Source organism: Cetorhinus maximus, chromosome 10 (genome assembly GCF_964194155.1).
Source record: "Cetorhinus maximus chromosome 10, sCetMax3.hap1.1, whole genome shotgun sequence".
Lineage (NCBI taxonomy): Eukaryota > Metazoa > Chordata > Chondrichthyes > Lamniformes > Cetorhinidae > Cetorhinus > Cetorhinus maximus.
Window position 1 is genome coordinate 21,404,480 of NC_135888.1, and position 27,756 is coordinate 21,432,235.

The following is a 27,756-nucleotide window of genomic DNA, read 5'->3' on the forward strand; positions in this document are numbered from 1 at the left end:
TATTTTTCATCTATCCTACCTTCCATATATCTTCATTTTGAAATCAGCAGTGATCGCATGCACAGTATTATAAAGAAACAGTTTGTTACTGAGTTGGCCTTGTTTCATCAGTCTGACATGTCCCTTATGTTTGTCTCTGTATTTCTGGCTGTATCGTTTGATCACACTTGCCAAGAATACAAAGATGGTTTTTTTCCCCCGCATAATTTCCTCTGTAAATCTGGCAGTTTCTCTTCCATTGAGTTTGTCCGTTTAATTCTTTTCGTACATTCCATATAGAAGATACAATAATTGAGCTTAATGCAAAGCAGAACCATCAGGCTTCTACATTACACATATTTAATGTCAAGCTGTGGATCTACCATGACTGCTCATCATAGTAATGTTGAGGACCACGTGCATAACATTGTTCTTTACTCCATATATGTCTACTCCCACTTTCCCATTCCACATGCCCACCAAAAAGAGAGCTGGTGTTTACCAGCAGTGGGCCAGCTGAGCTTTGCTACAGGCACCACCTCCCAAAGACTTTACTGAAAGTGAGTTTAAGTTGTGGTGGAAGTGTCACCAGAACTTGTCCTGCGAAGCCCATAAGATGACATCTGTATAAACTCCCCTGTTTACAGCCCAATTTGTAAGTTTAAAATACCCCTTTCACTTTCAGATTCTTTGCATTGTGTGTTCACAGTGCTATATTTGTTTCTGTTGACCGGACCAGTATTCCTGTGGTGTTTATGTTCAGGAAGTGTATTTTAGGATATGTGAACCTCTTGTCAACAGTTAACCTTCTATTCAGAGTCAGTCTTGCTCAGTAAATCTTTGCACGTTAATTTTGCCGAGCTTGGGACTAAAAGTGTCTGCACATTCAAGTGCCCCAAGGCCCAGCCTGATTGTTTTATGGAAAATTGCGCAAATAAAATCACACAAGCGATCTCAAACAATTCAGTTTTTACATCGTTAAATGGTTATGATTTTTATCTCAATATCTTGGGCATTTGGAGAATCTTTCTTAGCTCTTTTAACATCTGCTTTATATGATTATAGTGATTGTTTACACAATGGTGTTGCGAACGTTCCAGCTCTACCCTTTATATGTTGGAGGTTACATTGGACTCTCGACACTGTTAATGTTAACACTTCTATTTAAAGTAACAATACATTTACAATGTTTACCTCAGACAGCTTGCCTCCAGTTGCTGAATACGCCACTTATGCTCATATGTTGAACTCTGCCTTCGTCAATCCAGATAACAGTTTAATGTTATCTGTGACAGTCAATCCAACATCTTCTTCAGATCCTTATTGTAATGAGATCTCCATCTCTGTAATTTCCTTCAGCCCCAGAAACCTCTGAGATATCTGGGTTTGTCTAATTCTGACCTCTTGAGCATCCCCGGCTTTGACCACACCACAATTGGTGGCTATAGCTTCAGTTGTCTAGGCCCTGAGCTCCCTCCCCACGCCTCTCTACCTCACTTTCCTCCTTTAAGACACTCCTTAAAACCTGCCTCTTTGACTAAGCTTTTGGTCATCTGACTTAATATCTCCTTATGTGGATCAACATCATACTTTGCTTTATCGTGCTCCTGTGAAGCATCTTGGAACGTTTCATTAAGTTAAGGTTGCTACATAAATATAAGTTGTTGTTGTAGCTGTTGAGAAGCCATGTTTGCAGAGTGAAATTACACAGTAAGCCTATAGAGCTGGCACACTCACCAGGACTGCATGCAGTAGGTTCGCAAGGTAATCAAATCGTGATGCAGTCACAGTGCTAGCTGCAGTCAGACAGTGAGAGGCCAGCAAGCAGTGACTTTGTCCCACACAGAGAGCAATACAGCGCCCTAGGCAAACTGCTCAATACAACAGACATAATGATCAATGCAAACGGTGGGATAAGCTCAGGCTTCATGCAGCTGGGATGCAAAAATCTTCACCTGAGCATTATAGAATAGAAATGACCTTCACCACGTTTCCATTTGGAGCATCATGAGCTTGTACCAAATTCCTCTCTCCACTTTTTTTTAACAGCAACATATTTATATTGCACCTTTAATGTAATGCAATGTCCCAGTCGTTTCACAGGAGCATTATTAAACATAATATGACACTGAGCCACGTAAGGAGATATTAGGTCAGATGTCTAAAAGCTTGGCCAAAGAGGCAGCTTTTAAGGAGTGTCTTAAAGGAGGAAAGTGAGATAGTGAGGCGGAGAGGTTTAGAGAGGATAAACCAGAGCTTAGGACAAAGGCAACTAAAGGCACGTCCACCAGTGGTGGGGCAATTAAAATCGGGGATGCTCGAGAGGGCACAATTAGAGAAGGGGTCGGAGGGTTGCGGAGCTGGAGGAGATTACAGAGATAGGGAGGGGCGAGGCCACTGAGGGATTTGGAAACAATGAGAATTTTAAAATCAAGACATTGCTTGACTGGGAGCTAATGTAAGTCAGCAGCGCAGGGGTGACAGGGGAATGGGATTTGGTACAAGTTAATACACAGGCAGTGGAGTTTGGATGACCTCAAGTTTACTGTAAGAGACCAGCCAGGAGTCCGTTGGAATAGTCAAGTCTAAGGGGTAGTCAGGCACGAATGAGGCTTTCAGCAGATATTGGACCATTTTAAATAAATCTGGAACTTGTTTCTTCCAATTAACAGCTCTTGTTCCTATACTTACAGACATATTTTTGACCCCAACTGTCTAATTGCTCATGTGATGTATACTTGCATTGCAATGTATTCGTTTCTTAAATGAATTGTGATTAGTGCAATTAAATTGTATCCGGCTATCTTGAGTGATGATGAGTAAAGATTCTGATGGTGCTGATTTGTAAAATACGGGATACTCATCATCTCCATGGGAGAGCTGCAGTCAGATTAATCTAGTTAACTCTTTCCCTTCACCGGTAACATGGTCTAAGTTGGGAAGTATTTTGAATCCTGTCTTTCCAACACCAGCACCTGTCTCTCATGCAATTAAGTTTATTTAAGGAGAAAGATCAAACACTGCCACAAACTTTCATTAAGTGTAAGTTATGTCTAATTACTGAAGTTCTGCTATTGTTATCCACTCTGTGATTAATATGGGAAGTGTTCATGTTGATTATTTTATAATTTAGCTTGGGGCAGTCAATAAAATTACTGCTGGCATCAGAGCGTGTAGACACTTCAGGCTGGACATTTAGATCCCACCAGCTGTGGGCACGGTGGAGGGCGAATGCGGAATTCTACACCGCCAGCATGCCAGTCACCAGTTCCATTCTGCCACCCACTGCCACCCTGCCCTCCACCCCCGGTCCACTTTTCCAGAGGCAGGAGGAATGGCAGCAGGGCTACTTGCCCACAAGCGACAGGTGGACAATTAACCCAACTGAAGGCCTGTTAGAGCCTGTTCATGGAGAATTGTCCAGTTGTTCTCCACATTCCCAGAGGTGGCAGGGGTACAATTTTGCTGCCTTGAGGCAGCCTCCCCGCGGCAGACAGGGGAGCCGGGCAACACCTCCCTGCATGCCTGGCTGCAGCAGCTGCAAGCTGCCCTGTAAAGGGGTATTCTCTCTCCCCACCCGCCCCCAACAACAACCCTGCTCCACAGTGATGGCACAGCTAGAAAGGCCAATTCTAGTTTAAAGCTTTTAAAATGTAGGAGAGAGAGTGCCTCCATTTTGTAGCCTCCTGTCTCTCTCACTTACCTCCCATGGCATTCCTGCTGTTTCTCTCAAGCTGGAAGGCTCTGATTGGCCCTCCAACTTCGAGAGCCCACCCACACTCTTAATTGGATGGTGAGCCTGCCCTCTGGCCGCTCTGAGGAAAGTCACAATGAGTGACTGTTTCCCACACAGTGCGGGTTTCTGACCCCAATTTGAGCCTGATGGCGATTTCCACAGGGAAATCTCAAGAAAGTGAGAAATAGGAGGAAGAGTAGACCATGTGGCTCCTCAAACCTGCTCTGAAATTCAATATGATCATGGCTGATCTTGGGCTTCAACTCCATTTTCCTGCCCGCTCCCCATATCCCTTCATTCCCTGAGAGACCAAAAACCTGTCTATCCCAGCCTTAAATGTATTCAGCAATGGAGCCGAGAATGCCTCTCTGGGACAGAGAATTCCAGAGATTCTGCCATTTGGTATTGAAATGTGACCTTAATTTCTAACAGTTTGATGTTGGTTAGATATTGTTTGTAGCCACTTGGGAAACGTTTTTATTGCCAAATGTCACTTTGCAGCAACCATTAGCTTTCAAGAATTTCCCTATCAACTACTCAAACCCAAAATCGTTCAGTCAATTAATGCAGTATATAAGTAGGAAACAGTTTTGGTTTTCAATCTCTATCTACTTAACCATTATATACCATTATCAAGCAGCACATTGTTTGGTCCTGGAGTTTAATGGATTACCCTTCCCAGAAGCAGGGACTGAAAAGCAACAGCGACCCAGGACAGAGTTCCAGGAGAAATCAAGTTTAATGGAAGTGAAAGACTGGAATTTCCTCTGCATATTAACCATCTCATCAAATTTTAACTGCTGGATCTTGGCCCTGCGCTCTGCACTGTGTTTTTTAAAAAACAAACTAGAACCTTTAAAGACAAGTAGAATACACCATCTTAAAAAATGCAGCACGTTCAGGAGAAAAAAAATCAACCATCTTGCCCTTGCAAAACGCCTGTTGTTAGATGCGATTCTGCAATTAGGCAGCACTTGCTGAACAACCCTGAGTGCGCTAATAGTCACACTAACTACCAATTTAACATAATTAGTCGAGCCCGTAATGTGGTTCATTTACCCTTTCTATACGCAACGTACATCCATAAGGATTAATCCGGTCCCTGCAAACAAATGGAACAAACTCAAGCTTTGCACCTTTTTGAAATTACCTGGGAGTTTGGGGAGCCTATAGTTTCCCGTTGCTTTCTCCATGGTAAGGCCTCAGCCAATCAGAGCCCACTTGCCAACCAATCAAGCACCCCTTTTCTCCTGTAGTATAAATTGTTGTAATCATTTGAAAATCTTGCGTTTGCCCTGCTGAGTGCAAGACAAAAAGCTGCAGCAGCATATCTCTCTTTTCAGCAATATTCAAGAAATAAAACTGTGCCTTTCATTCTATATAACAAAAACAATACAAAACATATGCTGGAAGCCAGGAGACACAGGAACTGTAGATGACCCTGTGGTTGTTTAGTGGAAGTATGTGCAGTTGTTTGAACTTTCTGTGCACTGAATGTAAAATATGCATTTTCTTTTGTCTATGCAATTATCAAAAATACTTTTTTGTAATTTACAATCCCTGAATATTAGTACATATACTTTATAAACTAAAGAAATGTTTTCAATCACAGAGTCCTTATTCACATTCTTTTTTCAGGAAGTGTATTTCTTGTTGTACAATGCTCTAATTTTGATGCAAGTCTTCACTGATGTCTTTAGAAGGATTAATCATTCAGACAGGCCACAGAATGAAAAATCTGTTACCCAGAGAGCCAATAACTTCCATTAATACCAGAAAATTCAGTGAGTGCAGGGTTTGTGGAGTGGGGGGGCGGGGGGAAAGAGGGAGGATATGAGAGAACAAAAACAGCAAAAAAAAAAATTAGCAAGTGAATAAGCCAGAAAATTATAGAAATGGGGATACAGGCAGGAAGAATCCCAGTGCAGCACCAACTCTGCGCTGAGGCTAAAAGTTGGGAGAAGTGCGAGAGAGACACCTGCTGTTCAAATCATCTGCTCTGTCTTTCAGGGTGCAAGAGGTTCCGATGGTCCTACAGGGGAGCCGGGTTCATCAGGTATCAAGGTATGTAACCGGGAGTCGGGTAGAGAAGATGGGAGCCCAGACTAAAGGCAATGTTCCTTTATTTTGGAACTGCGAAAAATTGTTCACTTAGTAATTTAACTTCAAAGTAGAGTTAATAAAAAAGTCAAATATTTGTTTGATTTGTTTTTACTATTTACGCATTAGCTTCAAAAGTAAGTTTCCAAAAGTAAGTTTTCAGTCCCTGAGTTAGATTACACGCAGCCATTCCCAAGCTAATTTCCAGGTAAAGGGGACCTGCTCTTAAAACTGAGTGGTACATGAAAGCGATGAAGCAAGGCTGTTTATTGAATTACTTTGTGAGCCGTGTTGTTTCTGCGAAAAGATTTCATATGCTACGAGCAGTATTTCAGTTTTGACTTTCTTCAGTGTTTTTGAAGTAACTGATAAAATTTATTGAAATTAATGTTTAATTTCCATGTTGCATTAAGTTACACACATGTTTATGGAAATAATCCGCAACCAATCATTTATTCGCGCATGAATGTTAGTAGTACTTCTAATGAGGATTAACCTAAATAAAGAGATTTTCTATTCAGTCCAATGGTTGCCAACTTAGGGTTAGCGGATAAATAGGCCATCGCTCCAAAGTCGCTGAGCTATTTATGCTCTGATTGCCTGAAGTAATCATTTTAATTTTTTAAAATATAGTTTCTTTTTCCGACAGGGATCTCTAGGGGAACCAGGTCGGACTGGACCAGATGGACAGAGGGTATGTAAAACCAAAGATTCGGCCCAATGTTATATTTTTTATTTACTATGTAAAATATGTAAATTCTTTTCTGGCAAGCACTTTAACATATGAGTCACATTTCTGACACCCTGATCATTAAACCCTTCCATTTATTTACAGGGTAAAAGAGGGGAACCAGGAGGCACAGGAGCATCAGGATTTCCAGTAAGTCATATAGTCATTATGGCACAGGAGGCCATTTAGCCCATCGAGTCAATGCCTGAATGTTTTGAAATGTTGGAATGCTTTTGAATAACATGTTTAGAAGCAAATTAATTTCAGTAACAAAACTTCCCTAAGATTTAACTGTCCTCAGCAAACACACTGAAACATACATCAAAAGTTCTTCCTTTAACAAAACAAAACCACAGAGTAAGCTGTTAGGAGAACAATTATTTTGACTAATAACCGCTTGGAAGTACAGAACTTGAGTATTGCTGAAAAAAGAGACATCGTGTTGAAGCTTTTCATGTTGCACTCATCAGGACAGACGCAAGTATGTCAAGTTACGAAGGGACAACAATTTATACTGCATAGGAAAAGGGATGCTGATTGGTTGAGATGTTGCCATGGCAAATGCACCAGGTCTCCCATGCTTTTGTTTATTCAAGAAAGGAGCTATGTCTAGACATAATCGCTTTGCCCTTGGAGGACAGGTCCCTGCATATGAATATGTGTAGCTTCTAGCAAGTGTAAGTGAGCTACATTGTGAGCCCGACTGATAATCTCATTGCGCGTTTCCCAGGTAAGAAACAGATGCGGCAGGTTCCAATATGGCATATGTACGTTCTTTTCAGACCAGACGTGTGCTACTTGTCATAGAGATTAAAGTACTTTAGTGACTTTAGGCCCACTGCAGATGCAAATCAGAGGTTAAACACCTACTTCAGGTCCCTTTGCCAAATTGGATTGCACTGCCCATGTTTCATTCACCTTTCTCCAGGGCACAGCTAGAAAACCAGATGTTCCTTAAAGAGACCGCTGCAGAGTGCCACCAATTGGGGAAGAGTTTTATATTTACCTGAATGTGGAACCAAAAGGAGTAAAATGCTCCTCAAGAGCCATCCTTGGTTCAGAGTAGCAATCTTGTCAGAAGGTTGTGGGCTCAAGTCCCACTACCGAGAGTTGAGCACATATACTAGGCTAACATTCCAGTGCAGTAGTGAGGGAGTACTGCACTGTTGGAGGTGGTGTCTCTAAAAAGATTCCATGGCGCTATTTTGAAGCTCCTCCATGTCCTGGTCATGGCAGTTGGTGGAATTCAATGAATAAATCTGGAATATAAAAGCTAGTTTCAGTAATAGTGACCATGACAATTAACATCAATTGTCATAAAAACCCGCCTGGTTCACTAATGTCCTTTAGGGAAGGAAATCTGCTGGCTTTACCTGGTCTAGCCGACATGGGATTCCAGATCCATAGCAATGTTGTTGGCTCTTAAATGCCCTCTGAGCCCTTAGCAAGCCGCTCAGTTCAAGGGAAATTAGGGATGGCCAACAAATGCTGGCCTTGCCAGTGATGCCCACATCTCATGAAAGAATTTAAGATTGTATCGCTCAGCCAACATCAATAAAACAGATTATCTGGTCGTTATTACTTTACAGATTGTGGGAGCTTGCTGTGCACAAAGTGGTTGCTACATTTTCTAAAATACAACAGTGATTGCACTTCAAAAAGAAGCACTTCATTGGCTGTAAATTGCTTGGTATGCACTGAGGTTGTGCAAATGCAAGTTCTTTCTTATTTCTTGGTTCCATATTGAGACTGTGATCTGCCTGCATTCACTCCTCTCGTGATTAGCCAGAGCTGGGGTCCCAGCTGGCCGATCTCACTGTCCCTCTCGACTGCCAAGCTGTCTCTGGGGCCGCGGCTGCTGACCATAATTCTCTAGCAACAAACAAACGAAGCCGGCAGATCAACTTGGTCTGGTTTTGTTGCTGGCCTCGTTAGGCACGTGCGGCACTCGCTGCATCTCAAATTTAAATTCTCCGGCTGCATCGATGGAATCTGAGCTTATGTCTCTGGGTCATTAGTCCAGGCCCCTGACTTACTGGCCTAGGAGCTTAGCCACGATGCTGCCGTACACCAAAGCAGACTTTTCTGGCATAGCATTCAAGAACAAAATCTATGGCTGATTTTATTTTTCTGCCCCATTGCGGAGGTGCAAAGGCCAATTATAGCTCACGATCCGCCTACTGGGCTGAAATCAGTAAGTTCGAGACAGACCAATGATCGAGCTCGGGATCTTTGTGGCTTAATAGTGCCATATCAGGTGGTGGCTTTGGGCTGATCCAATTTCTAGGCCTTAATTTAATCCACACCTTTTTTTTCTATTTGTTCATGGCATGTGGGCGTTGCTGGCTAGGCCAGCATTTATTGCCCATCCTGAATTGCCCTTGAGAAGGTGGTGGCAAGCTGCCTTCTTGAACCGCTGCAGTCCATGTGGTGTAGGTACACCCCCAGTGCTGTTAGGGAGGAAGTTCCAGGATTTTGACCCAGCAACAGTGAAGGAATGGCGACATATTTCCAAATCAGGATGGGTGAATGACTTGGAGGGAAATTTGCAGGTGGTGGTTTTCCTAACTATCTGCTGCCCTTGTCCTTCTAGATGGTAGTGGTTGTGGGTTTGGAAGTTGCTGTCGAAGGAGCCTTGGCAAGTTACTGCAGTGCATCTTGTAGATGGTATACACTGCTGCTACTGTGTCGGTGGTGGAGCGAGTGAATGTTTGCAGATGTGGTGACAATCAAGTGGGCTGCTTTGTCCTGGATGGTGTCAAGCCTCTTGAGTGTTGTGGGAGCTGCACTCATCCAGGCAAGTGGGGAGTATTCCATCACACTCCTGACTTGTGCCTTGTAGATGGTGGACAGGCTTTGGGGAGTCAGGAGGTGAGTCACTTGCTGCAGGGTTCCTAGCCTCTGACCTGCTGTTGTAGCCACAGCATTCATATGGCTAGTCCAGTTCAGTTTGTGGTCAATGGTAATCCCAGGATGTTGATAGTGGGGGATTCAGTGATGGTAATGCCATTGAACATCAAGAGGCGATGGCTATATTCTCTCATGTTGAGAGTCTTGGCTGGCACTTGCGTGGCACGAATGTTACTTGCCACTTGTCAGCGCAAGCCTGGATATTGTCCAGGTCTTGCTGCATTTGGATATGGACTGCTTCAGTATCTGAGGAGTCGCGAATGGTGCTGAATATTGTGCAATCATTTCTCTTTGCTGCTGTTTAGTGTGTGTAACTGTTCATAGATGTGACCCTTATTGAAGAATATATCTTTGGAATTTCATCCACTGAGGCAAAAATTCTTGATTAAATACAAATGGCCAATTAGAAGCAAATTAAATCTTCAACATGATATATGGGCCTCCACCTGGAACTGGGAAGTTCAAACATTGAGAGATTGCTTTCCTGGAAGCCATAAAACACAAACCGTCCCCCTGCTATCCACCAACCCCCACCCCCATCCCCACCAACTCCTCAAACACTCGCATACCTTCTAGGGAGAGAGGCAAATGATCAGAAGAAGGGAAAGTAAGTCAACTTCAATAACCTGTTTGTTCTGCAGTGCCCCCATACTGCTCGCGAGCTGTTCATTGGGGAAAATCACCAACTGATATGGCACTACGTCACAGGGATGCTGGGTTCAATCATTGGCCTCTTTGGAACTTAGTGATTTCAGCCCAGTTGGCAGATCATGAGCTCTAGTTGGCTTCCACACCTCCGCAATGAGGCAGAAAAATAAAATCAGTCACAGATTTTGTTGTTGATTGCTATACCAACAAAGTCTGCTCTGGTGTATGGCAGCATCGTAGTTAAGTTCCTGGACCAGTAAGTCAGAGGCCTGGACTAGTGACCCAGAGACATGAGCTCAGATTCCATCACTGCAGCTGGAGAAGTTAAATTCTGTTGATTAAATAAATCTGGAATGAAAAATCAGTACCAGTGATGCGACCATGTAACTACTAGATTGTTGTAAGAACTCTTTTGATTCACTAATGCCCTTTAGAACAGGAAACCCAGTGTACTTACCCAGTCTGGCCTATATGTGATCAACATGAATGTGGTTGACTCTTAACTGCCCTCTGAAATGGCCCAGCCAGCCGCTCAGTTGTACCAAACGGCTAAGGCAAAATATTATAAGGATAAAACAGGATGGACCACCTGGCACTGACCTAGACTCAGGATTCGGACCCATGAAGACACACCCTGCCCAATGAATTCTGCAGAGTTCTCCTCACTAAAACCTGGGGACTTTGTCCAAAATTGGGAGAGCTGTCCCACACATTAGGCAAGCAACAGCCTGACATAGTCACCCTCAGAATCGCACTGTGCAGCCAATGTCCCAGAGACTTCCATCATCATTCCTGGATATGTCCTGTCCCATTGGTAGGATTGACCCAGCAGAGGTGGCGGCAGCACAGTGATATACAGACATAGCCTGGAACTCCTCAACATTGATTCCAGGCCCCATGAAATCTCATGGCATTGGGTTAAATATGGACAAGGAAACCTCCTGCTAATTACCCTCCCTCAGCTGATGAATCAGTGCTCCACCATGCTGATCACCACTTGGAAGAAGCACTGAGGGTGGCAAGGGCACAGAATGTACTCTGGTGGGGGGTCTTCAATGCCCATCACCAAGTGGCTCAGTAACATCACTACTGACCAAGCTGGCTGAGTCCTGAAGGACGTATCTTCCAGACTGGCCTTGTGATAGATGGTGAGAGAACCAACACAAGGGAAAAACCTACTTAACCTTGTATCACCACTCTACCTATCTCAGATGGACTAGTCATATAATTACTGTGGCTACAAGAGCAGGTCAGAGGCTAGGAATCCTGCGGCGAGTAACTCACCTCCTGACTCCCCAAAGCCCGATCACCATCTAAAAGGCACAAGTCAGGACTGTGATGGAATACTTTCCGTTTGCCTGGCTGAGTGCAGGTCCAACAACACTCAAGAGGCTTGACACCATCCAGGACAAAGCAGCCCGCTTGATTGGTACCCTATCTACCACCTTCAACATTCACTCCCTCCACCGCTGATGCACAGTAGCAGCAGTGTGTGCCATCTACAAGATGCACTGCAGGAATTCACCAAGGCTCCTTCGACAGCACCTTCCAAACCCACAACCTCTACCATCTAGAAGGACAAGGGCAGCAGATGCAAGGGAACACCATCACCTGCAAGTTCTGCTCCGAGTCACGCACCATCCTGACTTGGAAATATATCACAGTTTCTTCATGGTTGCTGAGTCATAATTCTGGAAATCCCTCCTTATCAGATCTGTGGGTGTTCCTACACCATATGACTGGAATGGTTTAAGAAGGCCTTCTCAAGGGCCGTTAGGGATGGGCAATAAATGCTGCCTTGCCAGTGATGCCTACATTCTATGAATGAACAAAAAATTGCTTGTGGGATGAGCACAGAAATGCCCCATCTCTGGCACATGGATGTGCATGTGAATGATATTTTAATTCAGCTGGTACATAAATATTTTAAAAAGCCCTTAACTATTCAAAGTTGCAACAAATCATGAAAGGCTTTCCATCAAATATGCTTTAAGATATGGATTTCTATTATATGGAATTCATTAACTCATTCAGTTCTAATGTATTTAATTATTCAGTCCAAACAAAAACAGCAAAATCTAATTAAAATCAGACATTTTATATGGAAGTTATTGAAGTATCTAAAATGACCTGCTGTCTCTAGTAATCGATTGACTGTGTCTGAAATCTTGATGACCAAATCTGGATAACTCGGGGGGGGGTATTCTGTGCTTAGATCAGGATTTAATTTTCATGTGTTATACTTGGATCTGATATTATATCCAAGAAAAGTGAATTAAAAGTGGGTTGGCTCATTGAAATTTTATCCTTGTATCACCATTTTGTATTTAAATATTTTGCTTGGATCATGAATTGTGTACAGTAGGAGTCAATGGGAAGTGGTTTGGTAGACTGGGATTCTGTGCATCAATCAAGGCTAGACATTTAAATGTCCTGCTTGATTTGCAGTTCCACACAGCGTGAGCTAACAGGAAGATATTTGGTGCATAGGAATTCCATTCTTCAATCAGGATTCTGCTTAAGTCAATGCGAATTAATCTGGTGTCATACAGCTTCAACAAACTACCGCTACTTAAACCTGTTACAGTGTTTTGCTTCTTTTCCAATTATTTTCTTTTTCACATTAAAATGGAGTCCGTCCGCATCTTCAGCTGAATGCACAAGATACCACTGTACTATTCAAATAAGGGCAGGGGAGTCTTTTGGTATCCAATTAATATTTGTCCCTCAACCAAAACCGACCAATCATGCAGTTTCACAGAATGGTTACAGCACAGAAGGAGGCCATTCAGCATGCAGTGCCTGTGCTGGCTCTCTGAAGGAGCAATTCGCCTAATGCCACTTCACTCCGTGGCCCTGCACATTTTTCCTTTCTATATAATAATCCAATCCCCTCTTGAATGCCCCGACCACACTCTCAGGCAGTGCAATCCAGGTCCTAACCACTTGCTGCATGAAAAAGTTCCTCCTCATGTCGCCATTTCTTCTTTTTGACCAATCACCTTAACTCTCTGCCCTCTGGTCCTCGATCCTTCCACCAATGGGAGCAGTTTCTCCCTATCTACTCTGTCCGGACCCTTCGTGATTTTGAATACCTTGATCAAATCTCCTCTTCTCCTCCTTTTCTCCACGGAAAACTGTCCCGACTTCTCCAATCTATCCACTTAACTGAAGTTCCTCATCCCTGGAACCATTCTTGTGCATCTTTTCTGCACCCTAATTCCTTTGCACCCTTCCTAGAGCATGGCACCCAGAACTGGTTGAGGCCAAACCAATGTTCTATGCAAGTTTAACATAACTTCCTTGCTTTTGTACCCTAGGCCCCTATTAATAAACCCAACATGCTGTAAGTTTTATTAACGGTGCTCTCAAACTGTCCTATCACCTTCAATCATTTATGCACATACACACCCAGGTCCCTCTGCTCCTGCGCCCCCAAATAAATTAAAGTGGGCATTCATCTTATTTTTACTGATTGTGAGGCCTTATTTTGTGCAAATTGGCGTGAAAGCAGTGTCTGCACTTCAAAATTGATTAATTGATTTTGGTAATTGCTCAGATAATTAAGCAGTCTGTACCCGCATGCAGCATGACCTGGACAACATCCAAGCTTGGGCTGATAAGTGAAGAATGACATTTGTGCCACATAATTGGCAGGGAATGACCATCTCCAACAAGGGAGAGCTTAAATACCTCCTCTTGACTTTCACTGGCATTACCATCATAGAGTGTTCCCCCCATCCTACCACCACAATCATTGGTGACCAGAAACTGAACTGGAGCAGCCACCTGAGTGTCATAGCTACTAGAGCAGCTCAGAGGTTGGATATTCAGTGGGAGTGGCTCACCTCCTGACTTCCCAAAGCCTCTCCACCACCTGTAACGCCCCAGTTCGGGGTATGTTGGAATACACTCCATTTACCTGGGTGAATACAGCTGCAACAATATTCCAGAAGCTACATACATCCAGGGTAAAGCACTCTGCTTCATCAGCAACCCATCCAGCACCTTCAAATGTCACTCCCTCCTCCACTAGTGCACTATGGCTGCCATGTGCACTGTCTACAAGATGCACTGCATAAGTTAACAAAACCTCTTCAACAGCACTTCCCAAACCCCATGACCTTCACCTCCTGGAAGGACACGGGTAACAGGCACATGGGAATAGATTGCACATCATCCCAACTCGAACATGTGTCGCTCTTCCTTCATCGTCGCTGGGTCAAAATCCGGGAATTTGCATCCTAACTGCATCGTGAGGACACCTTCACCACATGGACTGCAGCGGTTCAGGAAAGCCCACTATCAACAACATTCATATCCTGAGAATTCAGAATAAAATGTAATACCTTAAAGATGGGATCAGGTGATACATAAATGAAAATATTTTGTTTTCTAAATGCATAGGCACAATTTCTTTTATGAATGAAAAACGGTGACATGTGTATGTTTCATTTTCATTAACAACCCACTGACAACATTGCAGGTGTGTTTGTCTTGAAACATGCAATTTCTGAGGATACCATTTCATTTATGGGTCATTAACTGGGAGGAGAAAAATCATCTTTTGCCCTTTTTTGTGACACAGGAAATTCATCTCTGTGCCCGTACCCCAATTTATTGCACCACCAGATATCCTGTCATTCAGTCTGTCATAAGAGTCATACAGGAGAGAAGAAGGCCACGTAATGTCTGTGCTGGCTCTTTTAAAGACCTAACCAGCAACTCGCCAATAGCACCTTTCAAACCCACAACCTCTACCATCTAGAAGGACAGAGGCAGCAGACACATGTGAACACCACCACCTGCAACTTCCCCTCCAAGTCACGCAACATCCTGACTTGGAAATATATCGCCGTTCCTTCACAGTCACTGGGACAACTCCCTTCCTAACAGCACTGTACATACAGCACATGGACTGCAGCGGTTCCAGAAGGCAGCTCACCATCAAGGGCAATTAGGAACGGTGAACAAACGCTGGCCTTGCCAGCAGCACTCTTATCCCAAGGAAAAATGAAAAAAATCTTTAATGATATTGGTTAAGCCAGAATTCTAAAATTAAGTAGATTTCCTTAACCTGCCAGTAGCCTAACAGTGAAAAAACTAATTGTGACTCGTGGCTCTGTGCTGTACTCTCTTTATTCCTGCTACCTGATATTAGAAGAGTTATGTCAAAACGTTTTTTTCCTCCTCTCTGTTTTAATAACTCACTCTAGCCCCTGGAAGCCAAGTGCCCTGTTCCTGGTCCATTTTAATTCTTTTGTTCCCCTTTAAGTCAATATGTCAATCATTAGCTCTCGAGTTAGCAAGATCTTAGTTTCTACAATTTGCTCCATCCCCTGCATGGTGCATAGGAGACAAAGATCTGCACAACTGGCATCTCGTATAAACTGCTGCTGACAAAATCTATGGGTGCCACAGAAATCGTGTGTTAGAACCATAGAACACTACAGCACAGAAAACAGGCCATTCAGCCCTTTTAGTCTGTGCCGAAATATTATTCCGCTAGTCCCATTGACCTGCACCTAGTCCATAACCCTCCAGAATGTTAGAGTGTAACAGAGATGGGAACAATCCACCCCTTCTCAAAACAGCAACAAGACATGGAAACATTAGATTAGAAACTGGAACAGTTTCTTTGAATCAAAACAGCATATTAATATTACTTACTTTGACCTTGTCACGGTTTCATTGTTTTAACTTGTTCACCAAACATTCGACTGTTGAGAATGAACTCGATTGACTCTGTTGTTGTAGGGTATCCCGGGACCTTCAGGCCCTCCAGGAGCGAAAGGAGTCCCAGGAGAGCCAGTAAGTACCTTTATAATTGCTTAATACGACCCCAGCTGCATGAAAGAAGTGTTTGATAGGGAGAGAGAAGATCCATTTGTACTTAAAATCTACAGATAGGAAGTTTGAAGAAACTGTACTGTAATATCTGTGAGCAGGTTACAATCCCTGTAACCAAATCCATATTCCAGAAACTCCAGTTTACCAAAGATATCTAACTCTTCATGTGGACATATTCATACAAGGGCTTAGACTTCAGATAACAGGGGTTGGCTAAAATATTGCCTGCAGGAGAAGAGATATGGGAAGCTGCATCGTTAGTAATGGGCAGACATTTGAGATCGATAAAGCTCACTGAGGGGCAGCAGCAGAAGCCCATCATGCTCCTGTCATAAACCCTGGAATCTAACTTGAGAGCTGGCAACTCATAGCATTGCTTTGGCTGTAAGTCTTACACAAGACAGATAGCTGGCTGTCTCCCTTATGTTGTAGAAAGTGGACTTGGGCATTGAGTTACATGTACTGGTGCGCATGACTCTGCACCATAACCAGTCCACAAAAGATGGGGTTTCTCTCTAGCCTGCCAAAAAGCTACGATACTGAGTCACTGAATGAATATTGACTTCACAGAATACAGGAGTTTCAGGTAGTGAAGGCAGAACCAGGCATGTTTAAGGATTTCTACTCTTTCACCTGTTTTTCCAGTGCCTTCATGACTTGCTTTCCTCAGGACAATCAGATGTGATTCTCTAGATGCTAAATGTATGAGAGTTATGTCAAAACGTTTTTTTCCTCCTCTCTGTTTGCCCCTTATCCTTGCTTTTATCATGTCTGAATTTCTCCAGTACCCTCCTGTCAGCTGCCAATGCCCCAGTTTCTACCAATTCCATTTTGCAATTTAAAATTGAACTGCCCGAATCCTGTCCTGCACTAAGCTGCACTTGCCCTTCACTCCTCACTCGCTGTCTGTCACCCACCACATTAAATTTAAAATCCTCATCCTTGTCTTCAGATTTCTCCATGGCATTGCTCCACCATATTTCCTCCCAGACACTTCAGCCATCTGACACTTGCCCTCTCCCCACTTACATCTCGCCATTGATAGCCAAGCCTTCAACCACATCGGCCCCACTTTCTGGAACTCACTGCCTATTACACTCTGTCTCTCTACTTCAATATACATTTTTTAAAAATCAACACCCATTTTTTCTTGACCATTTTTGGTCCCTTCCTGTTCCTCATCTCGTTGCTGCCCCTTGGCATTGTCATCCATATATATCCCATTGACATGCGACTGTAACTCTCTCGACTCTGCCTACTGCCATCAGACTGGTGCCTGACATCAGCGATGGATCAACTGTAACTTCCTCCAGCTAAACATGGGACAACTGATGCTGTTGTCCCCACCCCTGACCCTGCCCACTGTCTGCGAGTAAACCAGACAGCTGGCAACCTTGTCTTGCTGTTTGACCTTGTATCCTCTCCATTGCAAGGGCCATCTACTTTTACCTCTGTAATATCGTTACCTCCATCCCCACCTTAGTCTATTTGTCACTGAAACCCTCAATCATGCCCCTGTTGCCTCTAGACTTCATTATTCCAATTCTCTCCAGACTAACCTCGCATTCCCCACCTTCCATCGACTTTCGCCTCATCCAAAACTCTTCTGTCCATGTTGTATTCTACACCAAGAATGCTCACCCATCATATCCATCCTCACTGACTGACATTGCCTCCTCTCCTGCACGCCTTCAAATTTGAAATTCTCATCCTTTAGTCCAAATCCCTCAATAGCATCATCCCTTCCTATCCCTGGAACCTCAAGCCCTTTAATGCCCCCCACCCCCAGCCCCAGTCCCTGCCAACCCTTCCACAAAATGAAAATTCCTCTGAGTCTGGTTCTTGTGCATCCCTCAATCCTGATTCATGCCTTCCACCCACCTAGATTCCATTCCCTGGAATGTCCATCGCCAAACCCCTCCACATCATCATCTCCCAATCTTTTGGTTAGCCCTCATAATCTTTCCGTTTTTTGGCTCGGTACATTCCTAAGGAGCACCTGAGGATTTTCTTTTAATGTTAAACACGCTATTAAATGCAAGTTGCTGTTGACAACAACCAAGCTTTTGGTCCCCTCTCCTAACTCATCCGCTTTGGCAGGCACTCTGCTTATCTATACCTTTCTCCCCCTATTAACACTAAATAAATACAAGCGCTTGTTGTTGCCACAATAATGGAGCAGAGATCATTATCATTATTATCAACCTTTATGGCCAGAGTTACTCACATGATCTTCTCAGGACTGAAAATAATACAACATCCACGCCCATTATACACTTATTAACGCAGCTTGTCACCAAAGAAGCAAACAATTCTGCCTTATCCATTGAGATGTGATACATCTTCAAAAAAATTATGTGGAATTCATTCTTGTATCCTCCCCAACAATATGCCTCAACCCTGCCTTACTCCCCTACTACAACAGTTTCTACTTTCCACCATCCTTATGATCTCTCCGAATAAAACTGCCAACTTAATGATGTGGGTAGTTATCTCTGGACGTTCATACCCACTTGGAATTGGTTAAGATAACTGTTTTTCTTTAAATTAATTGAACTAGTCACTTGGTAGTACAGAACTTGAATATTACTAAAAACCGAGACATGTTACCAAAGCTTTTCATCAGGACAAATGCAGGAATGCCAAATTTCAAAATATCACAACAATTTATATGACAGAAGAAAAAGATGCTGATTGGTTGGCAATTCGACTCTGATTGGTCGAGGCATTGTCATGGAGAAAGCAATCCCAAACTATAGGTGCCTCAATCCCCTGGGTAATTCAAAGAAGGCTCCTTCTGTTTGCAGAGAACAAGGGCCTGCGTATGAATGTATGTCACCTCTAGCAAGTGTAAATGAGCCATGTTATGAGTTTAAAATGCTAGTGTAGCTATTACCTTAATGCCTTATTGACTAAAGGATGTATGACACAATGTCTGAAAGTTTAAAAAAAAATCTGAAATGCTTCAATGATGGTGTCATTCAGTGCAGTACATTCTCCAGCTGTACAGCGTGGTCATTACAACCAAATGAACAATACAAAGGGTGATCACTACAATTAAAACCAGCTGTGTGGGCTCACTTTGGTAATTGATGCCTGCTATTGTCCTCTGGTCAGTCATCTGTACCTGAACATTTATCATCAGCCAATACTGTTCAATAGAAATTTCTTCATAAGCAAGAAAAGGCTTAAATTGTGAAAATATTTTAACTCCCTTATTTGTTTTCCCAGGGACCATCTGGGCCGGAGGGTGTAATTGGGGTGCTGGGGGAGATGGGACAAAAGGTAAAATTAAAACAATCGTTTTAAAAAAGAACTGCTTTTAAAGTACTTTTTCTGATGTACATGGCAATGCTGTGAAAGTGAATATTTTCTTTGATGCCCAGTATCAGTACACTGTATTTTTACTGGCCAGATGCAGTGAGAGTTGACGAAGTGTTATCTCTCTCTATACTGTCTCAACATTGTGTTATAAAACTACCCCCAGATTAGCACCCAGGACTATATCAATACGGCATTCCCATTGGTCCACATTGTCTTGCTCTAAAACAAGGGGTTTGCTTACTTAATTGCCTCATTACAGGCAGTTGGTGCTTTAGGCTAAAGTCCATTAGAACTTCTCCATTGCGGCTGGCCAAGTTAATTTAACTTTGGATTTTGGACGTTTACCTGGAAGATCATCGTGTCTACGTTGGATTTTAACCCGAGTCCCAGACACGAAGGGGCAGTCTCTGAAATGCTGTGTGACACGGCGGGGAGGCTTGTGGGGTTGTGGACATGCAGTCGGGTGTACTCGTTATTTTTATTGACAACTCACTTCAGTTGAGTTATGTAGGTTTAGAAACTCTTTCGAGTTATCAACAGTCACAGATTGCAACTCTTTCGAGTACAATCACAGTTCTTGGTTTCCGGGAGTGGGACATGAACCCACAACCCTCTGATTTGAACCCACAACCCTCTGATTTCGGGTGCACTCGTAGCGCCTGTCCAACGTGACAGTCCACAGGCTACGAGTACTTTCAGGCTCATTAACATTTCCTCAGCGGGCTGTTAACGCCAGGCGTCCCCCCCTGCAGCTCGGGAAGAATACCAGCCAGCTGCTGGACGCAGGTGAGGCCTGTTGGGAGGGTGAGCTCATGCCCAGGACGGGATGGGAAGAAAACGGTCCAGCCACAGGCCAGAATATTCTTGTGGGGCCAGGACAAACACTCCTCCTTCTTCCAGCACCAGAAAAAAACCTTCAACTAAAAGAAAAGCTTACCTTTCGGGAGAGGCCTCCAGCAGCTCCTTTTCAGACCCCAGTCGGGCCACTCGACGCCTGGATGAGCTGCGACTGGCATGGTCCACACACGCATCCTTTGCCCATTTCTCCTTGGAAGTTACAATCGGGGTCCCACAAAAAAGAGGGAAAAAAAAGAACTTGCATTGAAATCGTGCCTTTCACAACCTCAGGTTGCCCCAAAGCGCGTTACAACTAAAGAAGTATTTGTTAAGCGTAGTCACTGTTGTGTTGTAGGAAACAGCTTGTGCACAGCAAGCTCCCACAAACAGCAGTGTCAGTTTCAGTGATGTTGATTAAGGGATAAGTATTGGCCAAGGCTTCAGGAAGAACTCCCCTGCTCTTCTTCAAAATAATGCCATTGGATCTTTTATGTCCACCTGAGAGAGCAGGCAGGGCCCCAGTTTTAATGTCTCATCCTAAAGACAGCAGCTTCAACAGTACAGTACTCCCTCGGCACTCTACTGGAGTGGCAGCCTAGATGATGTGCTAATATCCCTGGAACCACAAACTTCTGACTCCCCTGCAAGGATCTTGATGACTGAGCCACGGTTGACCGCAGGTATAGGACCCCAAAGTGCACATCTAAGCAGTGTCGCACCCGTGTTTGGCGGGAGTGAGGTACCCACTTGTAGGCCGACCTGAAAGTTGAATCAAGGGGACAAGTCCGTAAGGTTCCCACCAGACTTTCATCTCCAGGTCACTCATTATTCAGGTCAGAAACTGCAGGAATAAAGGTTCACCCCTTAATCTCTACAAACTCGTATTCCCAAAACGTTCTCTGAATAAAGGACAAGACCTTGGTAGCAATGCAATTGAAGACAATGTGACTTAAGATGTGAAGGCATTAGCGAAAGTGCAGAAAAGATTCACAAGAATGGTTCCAGGGATGAGGTAACTCAGTTATGGAGATAGATTGGAGAAGTTGGAGCTATTTTCCTCGGAGAAGAGAAGGTTGAGAGGAGATTTGATAAGAGGTATTCACAATCATGAAGGGTCTGGACAAAGTAGATTGGGAAAAACCATTCCCACTGGTGGAAGGATTGAGAACAAGACGGCACAGATTTATGATAATTGGCAAAAGAGGTAATGAAGACCTGAGGAGAAATTTTTTCATCCACCAAGTGTTTAAGATCTGGAATGCGCTGCCTGAGAGTGTGAAGGAGGCAGGTTCGAACAAGGCATTTAAGAGGCAATTGGATTATTATCTGAAAATGAAGAATGTGCAGAGTTACACAAGAATTAGAAGCAGGAGTAGGCCATCCAGCCCCTCAAGCCTGCTCTGCCATTCAATATGATCATGGCTGATCCAATTGTGATCTCAACACCACTTTTCTGTACCCCCCATAACCCTTGACTTCCTTGTCGATCAAAAATCTGTCTAACTCAGTCTTGACTATGTTCAATGACCCAGCCTCCACAGCTCTCTTGGGAAGGTTTTTCGTTCCTCCTCATTTATTTAACTTCAACTGGTCAAGTTGATAGACAATCAATCCTTCCCAATTTGTATTATTTAGATTACCAAACCAGGATAGACAATTGTATTCCCCATCCCAAGCTGTGATCAGTTACTCTGAAAATAGTGGCTGGGAGAAGGTGGGGGAGTGGCACGAGGTGCTTTGTTCGTTTGAGGGACTGAATGGCCTCCTCCTGTGCTGTAACAATTCTACGAAGAGTTAGTGCGCACATGGTGCCCTCTGAGTCCTGACAGTATCAAGCAAAGCAGAGGAGGATGTGTTTTGACATGTTGTGCTATTTAGTTCCAACCTTGGCTTCAGCTACAGCAGACTTTCTATATCAGTCCTTCTCAGTTGCTCTTCTGGACACCAAACTGAGTCCGATTGCCACAGATTCCATTTACATTCAAGTCATAATATTGGACATTTTCACTGAAGGCTGTTTCTCACTTTTTTTTTTGCTTTCTGTTTTTCAGGGGATTCCTGGTCCTATTGGTGAGCCTGGACTCCCAGGTGAACCAGGAGAGAAGGTATGACTTTCTAATCATCCCTGACTGATTTTCTATGGATAATGGGGGCTTTTGTTTTGAAGCCTGGCTCTCTCATTACAACCCAGTCCAACTGGGCAGTCAGACAGAATAAGCCAGAGTTTCTACAGCAGGCTCCATTCTTTCTGAAAAGGCGGGCAGAGTCTTTCTCACAGTAACCCTCTGTGCGCACTGAGTTTCTTTGCAGCTACTAAAATATGCACCTGTTTTCTATCAGATAAAAACTGATTTTCAGGAAGTGTCGAATTCTGAATGATAGAAAGCAAAATTAGAGAAATATAGAGAGTGCCTACTTCTTCAACAGAGATATGCTTAAGCAAGAGTTCTCAGGCAGGAAGAATTTTCCAACTCCAAAGTTTCCGTTTCCACAGCCTGAATACTGGCTTCCAGCAAAGTTTACATGGCACCAGATGTGAAATCTGCAGCAGCGGAAATTTATGAATAGCTATTATCAAATATACATTAATATATGCTTGTAACAAGTTTATTCCTGATGGCTGTGATAAGTGATGCAAGTCCTCACGTGTAAGGAAACATTGCTTTCCCTGCTCCTTTTCACCCTATACTCTTCAAAGGCTTTAATGAGTTAAATTTACTGCCTTGGATTAGGCTAGGAACTTATGCCCATTGAGGTTGTTCTGTCTTTCAATTAGGTTGTGGTTCATCTGTACCTCAACTCCATTTACCCACCTTTTGGTCCATATTACTTGATATTCTTGCCTAATAAAAATCTATTGATCGCATCTTGAGAATTCCACTTAACTCAATTCCAGACTTTGCAATAAAGTGCTTCCTAATTTCACCCTAAATGGCCTGGCTCTGATTTTAAGAATACACACTCTTGCACTGGATTCTCCCAACGGAGGAAAAAGCTTGTTATGTTTAACATTTATCATTTTAAACACCTTTATTAGATTATCCTTCACTTTCTAAACTCAAGGGGATGTTAGCCAACTTTATCCAACCTGAAGTTATAATTTAACCTGTTAAATCCTGGTATGGCTCTGGCGAATCAGTCACTGCACCCTTTCCAATGCCTGTATAAATTTCCTGAGGTGCAGTGCCCAAAATTGAATACAGAATTTCAGATGTGGTCTGGTCTGGTCAAGATTACAGCTGAAGCATCACTTCCTCACTTCTGAATTCCAGTCCCCCTGTGATAACAGCCAACATTCCATTAATATTTTTGACCACTTTTTGTATCTGTAAGCTAGACCTGAGTGGTTTTATATATGGATGTCTAAATCCCTTTGCTCCTTTACAGCTCCTATAGTTTCTTGCTGTTAAGAAAATATTCCAGTGTGTCTGTCTCAGAGCTGTGTGGAGGACCTCACATTTCCCCCCACTCAATCGTCCCAGATTTCCACGAAGTGCAGCAGCGGGTGGGGCAAAAAAAAACATTTTACCCGCCAGCTGCAATGGCGGCTTTTCATACCGTATCATCCCAATCCCGCTTCATTGATCATGCATTCCCAGGAAACATGCCATTTCAGTGGCGGGCGGCCTCCGATTCGCCCGCACGCCGTCACCTCGCTGCTTCAACACGCCGGGCGCCATATTTAAAGTACAGCCATGCGCAGCCCTCTCAGGGCTTCCAGCCCAGGACTGCTGCAAAGAAGACATGGCCCCAAAAGGCAAAAAGATTGCAGCCCCCAGGTTAAGTGTTGTGCCCCTCGAGCACCTTTTGGACGCCATGGAAGCCAGCCGTGATGTCCTTTACCCCCGCTCTGGCCGCAAGAGGGGCAGAAATAATTACCACCCTGGCTTGGGAGGTGGTGGCTGTGGGGATCAGTGCCAGTTCTGCACAGAAGAGGTTGGCCATCCAATGCAGATAGAAGATAAGTGATCTTATCTGTGCTGCCAGGATATGGCAACCATCTCATCACTCAAACTCAAGCCCATCACACATTCACTGGCATCTCACTCACTGCCAGCTCAAGGGCCTTCACCACTCACTCTCACACACACACCCTCACATCTCCACCTGGCCTCATCTCCTCTGGAGACTGCCTCCTCAGCCCTCAACATCTTGAGGCTACTTGCACAGATCAACCTGTGCCCGCCCACACACACCTTGGGAAAACCCCCCTTCCCCAGTACAGCCCTCACCTTGCTGCCTCTTCCCTTGCCTGAGGCCACTTCTCCCCCTTCCCCAACCAATCCCTACCTTGCAGTCATTGAAAAGGTGGAGTAGGTAGGTAGAAACCTGCCCGAGGGCACCCTAAAAGTGATGCGGTGCTGTCTGTGAAGCCTGGCACTGGTGACTGCGGGTGCTGCCCAAAGCAAGATAGCTAAACAAACCCCGAAGTCCTGAGCAAAGTGCAGCCTGTTAGGTGCACATCGCTTATGTACTGTTGTGAAATGCTGACTTGATCGGATGATCCAGCGTGGGGTAATGATTCTGGCAAGCTGGGCTTATAATGACATGCAGATCTATTACAATGAGGTTCCTGATGTCTGATGGCGGGAAACATGGCCGGAGATGGGCAGAGTGGATGATTGCAAAGTGGTTTCACGACATCGTGAAACCGATTTTTCGCCTTCGCGCTATATTGTCTGCTCGCGCTGCCAAACACGCCCGCCATCAATGGGCATGGAAAATCCCGCCAATTCACTTAGATTGTCCAAGCCCCTTCGTAACTTCATCTTCCCATCCACTCAGCTTACTGTGCCTCCTAACTTAGTGTCCTGTGCAAGCATGGATATACAACTCTCCATTCCATTCCTTCATTAGTACATAGGCTGAAAATTTGAGACCCCAATGTTGGTCCTTGGAAAGTACAATTTACTACATCCTGCAAATCTCTACCCTCTGTTTTTCACCAATAAATTACTGTTCCATGTCACATGGCTGCCTCCAATTCCATGCACTCTTACTTTTGCCAACAACCTCTTATGCAGAACCTACCAAATGCTGTCTGGAAGTCCATATGGACAATACCCATAAACTCTCCCCTATCCATCAGGCTAGCAAACCGGCATTCATTTGGAATAATGAAAAGAGTTTGAATTTTAACTGGATTCCAGTTTTTATTTCCTTCTGTAAAATTCAAGGACGTAATGTTGGCTATTTTGGGGAATTAATTTTCACTCCTCAATTTTGTAAGTGCCAGGTAGTATTATTTTAATTATTATGAATCACACAAGTGGATCAGTTTGACTGTGTTATTTGCTTTCATGAAAAACGCAAAATCTTTTATAAAATTCATAAAGATGTTAATGCTCCTTTAAAGTCCTCCATGTCCAAAAGTAAACACAGTTATTCTGCCAGTAAGCTGAAGCTATTTTGGAAGAGACCCTAGTTGCTGTTTACTTCACTTGTTGAAAACTATGAGGGCACATGAGAGTAACGCTGTCCAAAGCTGAGTATATTATAAGTGTCTTTATGTTTGCAATGTTTAAGGGTTGGAGCTTATACAGAGTTGCATTAAAAACCAAGCTGAAGTTAAAATATCTTGAGGTAAATCCTGCGTGAGATTATAGTTGTTTTTATTGTCATTTGGTAGGATAGAACTTGTGTATTGCTGAAAAAGACACATGCTGTCGAAGCTTTTTGTCTTGCACTCACCAGGACAATCGGCAAGAACACCAAGTTGTAAAGGGAACGACAATTTACACTGCATGAGAGTATACGCTAATCATGGGCTGAATTTTCCCCCCGTCAGGGGGTTTGTGCGGGGTCGGGCAGGAGCGAGCACGAACCCAATCGGCGCCCCCAATCGGGTGCACGTGCGGGTGGTGCGGATGGGGGGGGTCCCTCAGTTGGGGCCTGCGCGCCAAAGAGCTCAGAGATCTCCCCAAGGTACGGAGGTGCCTCACGGAGATTGGTTTCAGTGCTAAAGTTTGAAATAAAGGTTTGTAACACTTTTAAAACATGTCCCCTCATGTGACACTATCACATGAGCTGGGACATGTCAAAGGATAAAAGTATAAATTTTTTAATTACATTTTAAAACGCTTCATGAAACCTCATCCCGCCTGTGGATGAGGTTTCATGAGAAACGCGAGGGCCACCTGGGCTCTTCGCCAGCCCACCAACCTTAAGGTTGGACGGGAAGCATTCTTAACAGCTTCAATGACTTTCTTAAGGGCCTTCATAAGCCTTTGACAGTTCAGCGGAAGTGCAGCTGACACAGCTGCGCGCCCACCGAACTGACAATCTAAATGACGCGTGGTGACCTCGGGATGCTCGCCCGATGTCACCACCCGTCATTTTACGCATCGGCGAGTGAGACCCGCCCCCACTCGCCGACGGGAAAATTCTTTCCTCTATGTTTTTATGCTAATCATGTCGGGTTTCTAGCCCCAGGTACTGACATTCTGATTTAAATAATTCTGAATGGATGGACCAGCAGACCTTTTCTTATCTTCAGTTTCATTTGTTCATACATATAAAATGTTAAATGCATTTCCTATTGTAAATAATATGTTAATCTTGGGGCAAATTTTCAATTAAGCAGGCATATGTTAGAGCTGATGTAACCCGAACTTAAATCCGCCCCAAAAGACTGAAATCGTGCTAAGCGCATGGTTGCAAATAGCAAAAAGAAACATTTCCAGCATTCCCTGTTTTTTTCATTTTTTATTTAAAAAGCGGTTTTCCTAATATCGGTTGGCCCACTCGCTATCCAGTTCACAATCATCGGCAGCAAAAGGTGCATTCTTAAAACGTGCCCACAAAGCAGGAGGCTTTTGTGACTTCTCCCCACCTCACAGCAGCAGGGATGCCTTGTTGAGGAGGAACCTCACATTATGCAACAGGCATAGATTCTGGCAGATGAGCTTCAATCCACATTGGCATGCAAGTTGGGTAGAGGTTCCAACACACCGTTCCATCTAGTTCCTTCATCCCTTCTGTTTGATTTGGATCTGAACCAAGAGGTGCAAACTGTTTTGCCACCACATTCCACACAGTTCCCGATGAGTACCTACTGTCAGCGTAAGAGCATAAAATAAGAGCAGGCGTGGACTCTTTGGCGTCTTGAGCCTGTGCTGCCATTCAGCAAGGTCATGTCTGATCTTCTGCCTCAGCTCCACTTCCCCCTCCCGCTCCCCATCCCCATTGATTTTCTGAGAGATCAAAAATCCATTCACCCCCATCGAGTATATTCAATGGTGGAGAATCCACAACCCTGTGGGGTGAAAAATTCCAAAGATTCACAGCCCTCCGAGTGAAGAAATTTCTCCTCATCTCAGCCTGAAATGTTTGACCTCTTATCCTGAGACTGTGCGCCCCCCCACCCACCCCCCCCCCGGTGTTCTAGATTCCCCGACCAGCGGAAACAACCTCTCAGTCTCTACCCAGTCGAGCTCCTTCAGAATGTTTCAATGAGATCACCTTTCATTGTGTACAGAAAGGCATTGTTGGCAATCGGTTAGACATGGAAAACCCACACGGGTGACTGAAAGGAAAGACAATATTGTCTATTTATTTTTAACATTATGAAAATAATATTTAATGTGACCTTGTGAACGGCAAGGTTTTGTTTATTTTCATATTTGGCACATAACAGTGCGGC

General features: G+C 43.9%; 1 protein-coding gene across 2 annotated transcripts in view; it reads left to right on the plus strand.

Moving 5' to 3' along the window:
* col27a1b (collagen, type XXVII, alpha 1b) overlaps window positions 1-27,756 on the plus strand; it is a 605,111-nt gene that overhangs the window by 433,479 nt on the left and 143,876 nt on the right. For both annotated transcript variants that reach the window (XM_078550110.1, XM_078550108.1), the window contains exons 29-34: window positions 5,726-5,779; window positions 6,465-6,509; window positions 6,651-6,695; window positions 15,861-15,914; window positions 19,185-19,238; window positions 22,166-22,219. In XM_078550110.1, the coding sequence (XP_078406236.1) occupies window positions 5,726-5,779; window positions 6,465-6,509; window positions 6,651-6,695; window positions 15,861-15,914; window positions 19,185-19,238; window positions 22,166-22,219 (306 nt within the window). The remainder of the gene's footprint in view (window positions 1-5,725; window positions 5,780-6,464; window positions 6,510-6,650; window positions 6,696-15,860; window positions 15,915-19,184; window positions 19,239-22,165; window positions 22,220-27,756) is intronic.